Source organism: Erpetoichthys calabaricus, chromosome 17 (genome assembly GCF_900747795.2).
Source record: "Erpetoichthys calabaricus chromosome 17, fErpCal1.3, whole genome shotgun sequence".
NCBI classification, from domain to species: domain Eukaryota; kingdom Metazoa; phylum Chordata; class Cladistia; order Polypteriformes; family Polypteridae; genus Erpetoichthys; species Erpetoichthys calabaricus.
This window is the reverse complement of record NC_041410.2, coordinates 99,743,076-99,755,193: the sequence shown is the minus strand read 5'-3', so window position 1 is coordinate 99,755,193 and position 12,118 is coordinate 99,743,076. Positions and strand designations below refer to the sequence as shown.

Here is a 12,118-nt window from a genome sequence, read left to right as displayed (position 1 = left end):
CCTCAATGTCACCACAAACGAAAGCTCGCGTCTCTTTTATCGTTTTTAATACTCAGACAGCGAGCTGTAAGCGCAGCACCCCAAAGTAAACCGCGTCTTGAAACTTTAGATCTTCAGCACAAGGAGGTTTGCATCCAAACCAAGAGAGAGTTTTCAGTCAGGCCAGCACAAGTTCTCCTACGCATCTCTGGTGACAGTTTAGGTGAAGATCAGGACGGACACATCAAGGTTACGTTTGTAAGACTGCAAAGGTGGCCACATAATGAGATAATTGGCGCAAAGACACGCAGATGCCAGTCCCTTATTGTCTCACCTCACTTTCAGTAATGAACAGCTGCCCCAGTGACGTTCAGGACGTCCAGCCCACCGCTGTGAACACTATTCTAGAGGGCACGGTATTTTTAGAGGGCCTTTCAGGAATGCAGCAGAGCTCTGCTATTATTTTAAGGTCCCACTGGGTTGTGAGCCAGTCTTTCCATCATGTCACACCACCAGCTTTGCCCCTGAAACACCCCACCCCATACAAGTGTACATACAGAGCAAATGAGCTCACACCATTTCATGCCCAATACCAACCGTCCCTGCCATTTTTGTAACATCAGTGCAGAAAGGAACTGTGTAGTCCTACCAAGTCTTTCTGAACCCATTATTTTTTATTCAGAAACTGACAAAATATACAAAATTGCATATACAAAACATCCAGCGATTAAGAGGAGCTGCATTTGACATTTTTACATTTATTTGAAATGCAGCGCGCCTCTCCTTTCTGGAATATGTACAGAAATATGTCAATAAGACCATGAATTCAAGTCACTGAGTGTTAAAGCTGAAAATGGCAGAATGTGAATGTCCACTCCTGCACTCACAGTGAACTTGTCTAAGCGCTCCATCACGCCACAGAGCACGTCTCCAGTTTTGGTTAACAACTGCAACTCTAAAATGCCATTTGGAAATATCCCGTCGGGCTTTTAGTCAAACCCAAAGCAATGCTGGCCAATAATCTGGCGCAAAGACAACTGCGTCATCGCACAATGTGTTTACACCGACGAGGGAGGAGTGTCACCTAAACATGACCTGGTGATGATCTGAATGGCTGGAACACACACTGCATTTGGGGGGCAAGCTCTGGGACTACAGAACTGAAAAGTGACAAGTCTGCCCCAGCAATAATATTGTACCAACATCAAACCACCGTCCGGCCTTGACACTCGCTTGTTACAAAATTCAGCCAGACAAACCGACTCGTACTGCCGACCAGAACGCTAAGCAATGTGAAAACTCAAATGAGTTGTTTTATGAAGAAGTTCCAAGACAAGGCACAGAGCTGCTTTGTTCCTCTATTGTCACCTTGAACTGAAACAAAAACAAAAAGTACATCATATAATAATAATAATAATAATAATATACACAAATCCTCAAGTGGACGCCATTTGGACTTCAGAAACTTGCCGCTAGCTAACATGTTCTTCTACTGGCTCTACGGAGGTAGTAATTGACCCAAAATGTCTTTTGTGCTCTGGGGTATGCGATCTGGGAATCTGACCTCAAACTCTAAAACCAGGTCACCTCGTCTCTCTGGGCATTTGGGTAAAGGAAGTCCTTCACCAGCGATATTCCACTTGTACCCCGGTTTGATGACATCTTTAAATGCAACTTGTAATGTTCGGCCATCCAACGTTGGAGTATTTACAGTGCATCCACAGAGAGCCTGCAGAGGAGAAGACAGGAACAGAGCAGTTAGACAGACGTCAGTCAACGGTAGTGGGAGCCAGAGATCTGGGAACTAAATGTTTGAAGACATTTTTACAGGTTTCTTCAATTTCCCATCCATATAATTTTATTATTCATTCATTTATTTATCAGTCATTTACTAAATGATTCTACTGCTTTGAGAAAAACCCTTCAACTTCTCCAAGCAAGCCTCCATTTCCCCCCATTAACACCAGTGGCCTGTCAGAAGTATACGACGTTTCTCTTCGTAACACACCACTGTGCGTTTGGCAGGTCAGTACCCCCGGAAAGGGAGGGCAACGAAATGATCTTGTATGGCAGGGGTCCTCAATCACAGTCCTGGGGGGCCGCAGTGGCTGCAGGTTTTTGTTCCAACCCAATTGTCTAATAAGATGCGCTTATTGCTCCAGTAACTCTTCTGCTTCACTTTAGTGGTCTCGCTCATTAAGATTTTGAACCCTTACTGCTTATTTTAGTCTTAAACTGCCGTATTCTTGCTTTTTAATTACTCCTAATTAGCAATAACATGCAAATGACAAAAGAGAGCAGCATTTCTCCATTTTGCTTGTTACCCTTTACACCTCTGTGTGTATTTATCAGGCACAATTGGGTTTAATTAAATACTTGGAAGGAAAGTGAAGAGAAAAAAGTGAAGGACTGAGAATTATTACTCCTCCATTTTAGCCTTCAAATCTTTTGGATGATATCCTTAGAAAGGGGAAGAAAATCTCAGATATGACCCTGACATAGCAGAGTTAAAACACTAACAAGTCATGAAGTTAAATCATTGGCAAGAATCGCTTTCTAATTAAGAAACCGGGTTAGAACAAAAACCTGCGGCCCTCCAGGACTGGGATTGAGGACCCCTGTTGTATGGCATCGACTGAGCAAGCTGCCACATCACCTTTTAAAATCGGACCTCCTCGCAGATCCTCATTAACTTCACTGAACACAATTTTCAAACTTACCTCTCGAAGAGTAACTTTTGCTGGAAAAACGATGTCTGAACCGTCCCGTTTAAATATCGAGTGGGGTTTGTCTTTCAAAACAAAGATGATATCAGCTGGAATGTTGGTTGGCATCTCATCGCCTTCCTTGGGGAAAGTAATTTTTGTTCCTTCTTTCCAACCACGTTTCACATCAATTGTCAGAATTTTATCTTCACTTCGAGTGGTCCTGCCATCTGGGTTGAGCCTCTTATGGGAGATTTTCATTTTTTTTGTACAACCACTGAAGATCTCCTCTAGTGTGACTTTAAGATCGTGCACCACTGGTGGGTCCTGCTTCTTGGTGATGCTGTCCCGGCTGAGCCTTGGCCCTGAACGGCCAAAGCCATGAGAAAAGCCTCCCATGCCCCCCATTCCAAAACTGGCAAAGGGGTCACTTGTGTCCATGTCGTCATCACTTGCACTGTGCCGGAAGAAAGCATCAAAAGGGTTCTGGCCACCAAAAAACTCTGCAAACATTGCATGGGGGTCCCCGTGGAATGTGTAATTGAAGTTGGTGCCATTGGGACCTCCTCCTCCAATGCCACCCTTTAGTCCTGTAATAACAGAATAAAGCCAACGGTTAGTCGAGTTTTTAAACATATAAACTAATTCTGGCCTATGCACAAAGCCCAAGGGTTAAGCTTCACAGTAAAGGATGGCCGCTCAACTCCATCAATGCTTGCCTACACAGTAGTCAGTGGGTCAGCATATATATATATACACATATACATATACATACATACATACATCTATATATATATTTCAGCATGTCTGTCTGTTGGTTGGTTGGTTGGTACGTTTACATCAGTGTTTTGATTGGCTGAACGAAGCACTGGGAAGCGAGTGACCAATCGGATTAAAACAAAAGCTGAAGGAAGTCACTCGACTGAAGAAGACGAAAATGCAAAAAGAAATAAGATTTTGGATATTTCAGGTGCTCAAACTACACCTCAAGAATTGCCAAAAACGAAGAAACCAAAAAGAATTTTTAGAACAAAAACTGTGGAATAAACAGCGACGTGCAGTACGACAAGCAGCAAAGAGTGTTCAAATCTCACAGCAGAGACAAAATGAACGCCAACGAGTTGCAGCTTACAGAAGCAACCGCACAACACAATTGGTTCACGAAATTGAGCGTCTGCGATTGCAACAAAAACGTTCTACTGCCACTGAAATTGAAGTTGCTGAAAGACGTGAACATGAACCTCAACGACAACAAGAAAGTCGGTCGAACGCAACTCAAGTTGAAATTGTTGAGAGAACAGAACAAGAACGCGGATGCTGGAACAAAGTTAGGACTTAACACCACCTACTGTCCGCCTGGATTCGAATCCCGATTCGTCGTGTGGCACAAATAACAAAAAACATTTTATTACTAAATTTAATCATGGTACAAATAATTTTGCACTTAATGACTTTTACCCTGCAACACTGATAAAAGTCGCCTGCAGCCCGTCCTTGACGGGCACGACTACCTCATATATATATATATATATATATATATACACACACACACACACACACACACACACACACACACACACACACACACACACACACAATATTATATTATAAATATAAATCTGGTGATAAATCACAGTCCAGACTCTTCATGTGTTGCTTCTAGCTGCTGGAATAAGCCAAGCACCTCCATTCAAAATTCTGACAACTTCAAGGTGTTTCAGAAGCCTTTGAAGACTCTTTGTTTGGCGAGTTTTTGTCCCAAGTCATATTAGCAGTTTTCATGACTTACAACACAAGTGAGTTACTATTCCTGAGCTCTTCATTGTCCCCAAATAATCTGCCAGACTGATCTTCACTCGATTATGTTTACCTCCTTTTGAAAGTTGCTTTGGACACAAGTGTCTGCTAAGCATCCATCCATCTATCATCCAACCCGCTATATCCCAACTACAGGGCCACGGGGGTCTGCTGGAGCCAATCCCAGCCAACACAGGGCACAAGGCAGGAAAGAAACCCCGGGCAGGGCGCCAGCCCACCGCAGGTCTGCTAAGCAAATAAATGTAAAAGAAGTCCCACCCAAATGTGTAGCAGATATTAGGGTTCCTGTCTTTCCCACCTTTTGTATTCATAACATTTAGCGCTGGACACTTAGAAATCACTTTTTTTTGTCCAGTGCTTCCCGACTCATAGGATATCTTATCAGACTTGTCTTGAGGCCCAGTGACGCAAGACGTCAAGTTTTGGGCCCCAGTTTTTGGCATTCAGGACCTGAAAACCCTTTTTTTTTATTCCACTTTATCATATTTTGTGCAGGAAATTACACCCTTATGCTTAAGGGCAGAGCAGTGGGGTCTTTCACAAAAATGATCAGAAGGACTTGAAGATGATCAGTAGTATTGGCACGTGGAGTGTCATTTGATGCCATTTCTTAGTTGCTGTTCACAATTTTGATATTTCATTCCTTACCGGTGGTCCTAACCCCATATGGGCCACTCCAAGGTTAAAACAACAAATGTATTATTTCAAACATAAGCAAGTATGCAAGGTATTGTTTTGAACTACTTCAAGGTCAGTGATAACAGAAATGTTCTTTCATTTTTTTAGGTCAGGGTCTAGCCGTCTACAGGCCTCCATCACAGCTACAATACGGACAGATTTCTGTTACAATCGAGAATATTTTGCCTTTAAAACATTTACAATGAAGCAGACGGTATTTTTAAGTATTTGATGCAGCTATTCTTCTGTACTCGTCTTCCATTTCACACACTAAATTAAGGCGGCTTATGCCAAGTTGAACTTTCTGGCACTTTCCTTTTACTCAACACGGTTTACACTTTCATTATGAAGGCACAGGCTTCTCTCTCTCCAGTAGCATGGCACACCCTTAACTTTAACATTAAATCAAATTCTATTTTGAACACATGGCTACGGATCATCAGAGTTTAAAACACTAAATTCTTACGGTTCGGGATTCAAACAGCGCGCCCCCATTACTGTGACAGCGAGAAGACTTCGGAGGTTGTGAACATGATGAGAATATCTGGATGTTAGTATCCAGCTCCTTTCCTCAAACGCCACCACACTCGCGGACCGCCCGAAGGATCGAAGAGAATGCCAGTGTTGCCAGGTTCTTAAAAATTATGTGCCAACGATCGCTAAAAAAAACGGGATTCCCCCCAACGCCTGAGGCAGACAAAATGACACACCGGAGAGCTGGGGGCCGTGTCAGAGCTGGTGGGTACACACCGCAACCACTGGGGCGGCACATTTCAGAGTTACAGACTGGGTATAAACCATCACACAATGGGGGAAGGAGGGGATCTTGGAACAGTAGAGAACATTCATACAAGTCAAATACGAAGAGCTGGGGAAGGGGTGCCAGTTGGGTAAAAAAAACATGAGGTGGGGGTTTTAAACAACAGGCCAATAATACACCGAAAAACCGCAGTGTGTGAAAGAGCATTTTTCCTCCATGGTTGACATCTCAAATGGCCCAACTGGGCGACAAAACCGTGGACCTGACAACACTGGCACCGCAGCCCAGGCCGCGCGTAATCGCAACCGTTTCTCAAGCAGCTGCTAGAAGCTTCTAGCAGAGGCTTATGGGAGGTGGGGGTCTCGGCCAATAGCAGGACTCCCCGCGCTAGTCTCCGCCCCCGAGGCTTACAGAACTGCCGGAGGAACATTCATTAAAAAAATCAAACTATACACACAGAGCGTTGACAATTTTTAGTGCTGTGGGCACTTACTCCACACCCACGGCTCACGAGCCTGATCATAGCCCAAAAGCAACCTCAAGGCCGGCGCCTGTTAAGCTCCAAAACAAGTCGCCGTAATGCCGGCGGTGATCGCAGCCTACATGAAGCCCACTCGACAGACGTTTAAGTTCAGATCTGTAAAGCCGTGCATGTCACCCGGGAGCACCCAGCGCTTGCTTACCTTCTTCGCCGAACTTGTCGTACACCTCTCGCTTCTTCGGGTCGCTGAGGACATCGTACGCCTCTGCCACCTCTTTGAATTTCTCCTCGGCGTCCGGCGCCTTGTTTTTGTCCGGGTGATAACGCAGTGCTTGCTTACGGTACGCTTTCTTGATTTCCTCGTCCGTAGCCCCTTTCTGCGTGCCCAGGATCTTATAGTAGTCTTTGCCCATGTTGACACTTCGTCGCCCCTCTTCCTAAGAGAAAATGGTTTAATGCGCAACGACTTCTGGCTTTCGACTAGGACTCTACCGTCTTCTTCTTCCTCCACCTCCTCCTCCAGACGGAAATGCCGCTCAATGATGTCGTATCTGCGCAAGCTATCAATAGGAAAGTTCTTAGCCTCGTTCTAATGGTTGTGCTACTATCTGTCACATCACACGTCAGTGCTCTACTGTAAAAACTCTCATCCGTGGCAGGACTCTTTATTTATACGCACACGGAAAGTTCGAGAAGGTTCCCTCACTGTCAAGAACCTTCCAGCGCTGCTCCCCCCAACCCCACCTCCTCGCTCGCACTATCCCGCCCACCACGTGTGAACACGCCCCTTTCTTCGACATACACCGCCGTCTGTCTCCGCCCCTTCGTCGACAGACTGAGCCGCCTGGTTGGCTCCGCCCCGTTAGGGTTTTTGGAAAGTCCTTTGAAAATCCGAGCATCGCGATGCGCAGGGAAACCTTTGGCTTTTTATTTATTGGTCTTGTTAGGGGTACGAGCCGGTGGTCGCACGAGTTATTGGTGGGCACTGTGAAAAGAGAAAGACAGGAAGAAAAACACGCAACTCGCTACGTGAAAGTAAAGAAAAGCGGGCGGAATGAAAGTGAATGACGGGATGGCAGGACGTCGAAATACAGACAGACAAGCGGGGTCAGCGTAATGACGTCATGAAGTCACTCGTGTGACGAGGACAAGCCAAGCGTCACAGTGCCAGCCGGAAAGGAGCAGAACGCTTGGAAAACGACGCTGGTGGAAGTCACAAGTTTATATTGCAACGCAGATTGTCACTGGGCACACCGACATGGCGCTCCAGGGTACTGGGCTCATTCTTCACCCTCATTGGGCACACCGACATGGCGCTCCAGGGGAATTGGCTCATTCTTCACCCTCATTGATGACTTAATACGTTCTTCCGATGTTATCGCAACATACCTTTAGTGGATGTCACCAAACTGGCTCAGGATGAGTGACTTTAAGTACAGGCATTGAAATGAACTGGCATCCCATCTGGGGCCGATCCCTGACCCGTGCCCAGTCCTTGTAGGTCAGGTTACGATTGCCAGTATCACATTAATGGGCCAAGCAGATTGGGGTAATAGACGGGCTGGGATAGCAGTTAGCCCTAAGGACCCGGACCGCCAGGCCCCTGTTGGTAGAGACACTGCCAGGCCCAGGGCCGGATTTTCCTATAGGCTAACTAGGCTTCAGCCTAGGGCCTCAAGATCAAGAGGGGCCTACATTCAAATTGTTAGCATCCATCCATTTTCTAACCCGCTGAATCCGAACACAGGGTCACGGGGGTCTGCTGGAGCCAATCCCAGCCAATACAGGGCACAAGGCAGGAACCAATCCTGGGCAGGGTGCCAACCCACCGCAGGACACACACAAACACACACTAAGGCCAATTTAGAATCGCCAATCCACCTAACCTGCTATTATCTCTCATGTAATTTACAAACTTAAAAATGGAAGGTGAAAGGGCCTCATAAGTGGAATAGCCTAGGGCCTCTTTTCATATAAATCCGGCCCTGGCCAGGCCCCTGAATAATGTGATCCAGAGACACTGCCAGGCCCCTGTTGGCAAAGACACTACCAGGCCCCTCTTCACAAAGACACCGCCAGGCCCCTGTTGGTAGAGACACTGCCAGGCCCCTGAATATATGATCCAGAGACACTGCCAGGCCCCTGAATATATGATCCAGAGACACTGCTAGGCCCCTCTTCACAAAGACACCGCCAGGCCCCGGTTAGTAGAGACACTGCCAGACCCCTGAATGAATGTGATCCAGAGACACTGCCAGGCCCCTGTTGGCAAAGACACCACCAGGCCCCTGAATGAATGTGATCCAGAGACACTGCCAGGCCCCGATTGGTAGAGACACTGCCAGGCCCCTGAATATGTGATCCAGAGACACTACCAGGCCCCTCTTCACAAAGACACTGCCAGGCTCCTCTTCACAAAGACACCGCCAGGCCCCTGTTGGCAAAGACACCGCCAGGCCCCTGAATGAATGTGATCCAGAGACACTGCCAGGCCCCTGTTGGCAAAGACACTACCAGGCCCCTGAACATGTGATCCAGAGACACTACCAGGCCCCTCTTCACAAAGACACCGCCAGGCCCCTGTTGGTAGAGACACTGCCAGGCCCCTGAATATATGATCCAGAGACACTGCCAGGCCCCTCTTCACAAAGACACCGCCAGGCCCCGGTTGGTAGAGACATTGCCAGACCCCTGAATGAATGTGATCCAGAGACACTGCCAGGCCCCTGTTGGCAAAGACACCACAAGGCCCATGAATGAATGTGATCTAGAGACACTGCCAGGCCCCTTTTCACAAAGACACCGCCAGGCCCCGGTTGGTAGAGACACTGCCAGGCCCCTGAATGAATGTGATCCAGAAACACTGCCAGGCCCCTCTTCACAAAGACACTGCTAGGCCCCTGTTGGCAAAGACACTGCCAGGCCCCTCTTCACAAAGACACTGCCAGGACCCTGTTGGTAGAGACACTGCCAGGCCCCTCTTCACAAAGACACCGCCAGGCCCCTCTTCACAAAGATACCGCCAGGCCCCTGAATGAATGTGATCCAGAGACACTGCCAGGCCCCTGTTGGTAGAGACATTGGTAATTTATTAATAATATTGTCACGCCGTTGTCACTTTGTCAAATGCACTTTAGCAAGCGTTCATGTTAGAGATTCGTTTCGGGTTCATTCAGAGAGACCCCCATAAGATCATGGACTATCCCCATATTGCCGGCCTTTACCAGAACACAGTGAATGTTTTCGCACTCTGCATACACACAAGTGTACCTGTAGGCCTGCTGCTCTTCTCAGGCCTTTTCCAGATGTTTTCTTAGAACACCCCATCTGGGGCCTGCACATTTCTGAACCATGTAGGACCCCCAAACTGCTAAGAACGGCCCTGCTGGCGCACATTCTTGGCAGACTGGCAGCCACAGATGTTTTATGTGGATTTCGGAGTGATACCATTGTGTTTTTTGGAAAAAATATTCAGCCCTCAAAGAGTTAAAAGTAAAATACACGATGACAGAAAACTAAAACTAAATACGGAAATAAAAACTAAAATAAAAAGGAGAAACTCTAACAGCCTTGGCACACACACAGAAGGAATCCACCGCCCTCCCAATGTGCTGCCCTGACCCTCGGTGTGCCAGCTGTTACTTTCCATTTTCCCATTCTGCCCACTTAAGTCCTCGATGGTGCAGATCTGCTCGGAGGTGTCCAGTGTGCTGCCCCCCCGTTTCTTTATTGAATTCCATTACTGATCTGTTTGGTTGGTCGAATGTGAGATGTACGATTGAGGAGACTGGTGAACGTTTGTTTGCCGTGTGTGACATACGGTCCTGTGGTGCTTGTGCTTCTCAGCTCTGTGGTCCTGCGATCAAATCCACGCCATGTTGCCGTCTGTTTGTATTTTGTCCGTTCCCCACATGACCCGGTCATTCTGTCCTCCCCTGCCCTGGACACCATCGGTGGAATTTGCGTTATGTCCGTGTTCTCCTTCCATCCATTTTCAATCAATGACAGGGCTGCTTGGGACAAAGATAACCGTGGCAGCACTGGGTAGGGGTGGGCTCTGCACAGGGCACCATAGGGCACACAAATCAAAACACGGACCTCAAGTCATTTCAAGATCACTGCCGGCGTGCTGAAGATGCTCGGCTGGGTATCAAACATCAGATCTTCAGCGTCATTTCTGGAGTTTTCTTCAGCGTTCAATGCCATCCACACTCACATACTGAATGAGAAATCCAACAGCAGGAATGTGAACCCATTTATTACATGAGGGAGTCCCAGACAGCCGATGTGCACAAGTCCTTCTCTCAAATACAGGGCCACGTTCTGTCTCCATTACTATTTGTATTATTCACTCGTGACCACTGCTCCATTGTCACGTATACAGTAGGCTGAAGACCCCACAGTGATGGGACGCGGATCTGTGGAGGAGGAAAGCCACGACTTGTTAGTAGAGCGGCGTAAGAAGAGTGTCAAAGAGACTAAAGCAGCGATATAATCGACTTTAAGAGACGGGCATCTTCATGTTCGGCCATCGTTGTTTGGAAATAGCAACTGAATAGAAATACGTAGGAACTACCTGAGATATTAATCTTCAATGGAATACAAAAATAAAACCCCATCTACTCAAAATGCACTCAGCGCTGATCTCCTCTCTGCATTACAGCAACTCGATGCAGTCTGTCATCACCTTCAGCTTCATCACGCAGACAGGGAAAGAAATCGGGGCTGAAGTCGAGGATTGTGGTGTGTCAGGGGGCCGTGGAGAAGAAACTGGAGATCATCTCGACCGATGGTGGCCACCATCCACTACACGCAGCACTGAACTTCAAAAATCAGAGACACACACATCGCTCCACAAACTCCCAGGGCCGTACAACTTTTTAATAAGGAATATTGGAGATACTCAAAATGTCCAAACGTGTTGAGCTTTTCACATGTGCAAATATCCTCCATCAGTCTGTCATACTGTACTTTAGGTGGGAACACACAGTCAGACCGCTGATAGATAGATAGATAGATAGATAGATAGATAGAAGGCGCTATATGATAGATAGAGATAGATAGATGTGAAAGGCACTATATAATAGATAGATAGATAGATGTGAAAGGCACTATATAATAGATAGATAGATAGATGTGAAAGGCACTATATAATAGATAGATAGATAGATAGATAGATAGATAGAAGGCGCTATGTGATAGATATAGATAGATGTGAAAGGCACTATATAATAGATAGATAGATGTGAAAGGCACTATATAATAGATAGATAGATAGATAGATAGATAGATAGATAGATAGATAGATAGATAGATAGATAGATATGAAAGGCACTATATGATAGATAGATACTTTATTAATCCCAAGGGGAAATTCACATATATATTAAATTAAGTAGTTAAATAAGGATTGGTTTTCAAGTGACGTAAATAGTTTAGTAGAATTTCTGTGTAAGTTTTAATCTGCTCGTCTCTATTCCTGTTTTTATTATTATTGGATTGAACTAAGAAGACAAGTTTGAACTTTTCACGTGTAAACATAAACAAACCTTTAAACCTTGAAATCCACAAGCCAGCCAGGCTCAGTTAGTCGAACGTGCGGACAATGACTGGCCTGAAATGGGACCCCCAGCTTGGAGGAGCAGCTACAGCCACTGGGCAGAGATAAGAACTCTGGAGCGGCTGTGTGACCGAGTG

The 12,118-nt window shown here is 46.2% G+C and overlaps 1 protein-coding gene across 1 annotated transcript; it reads right to left on the bottom strand.

Moving 5' to 3' along the window:
- Positions 1-632: 632 nt before the first annotated feature.
- On the bottom strand, positions 633-7,162 carry dnajb1b (DnaJ heat shock protein family (Hsp40) member B1b). The gene is made up of 3 exons (XM_028822691.2): positions 6,624-7,162; positions 2,700-3,274; positions 633-1,708 (listed from the first exon to the last, which is right to left on the bottom strand). The coding sequence occupies exons 1-3, from the start codon at positions 6,832-6,834 to the stop codon at positions 1,478-1,480; spliced, it is 1,017 nt and encodes a 338-aa protein (XP_028678524.1). The 5' UTR covers positions 6,835-7,162; the 3' UTR covers positions 633-1,477.
- Between the last annotated feature and the right edge of the window lie 4,956 nt (positions 7,163-12,118).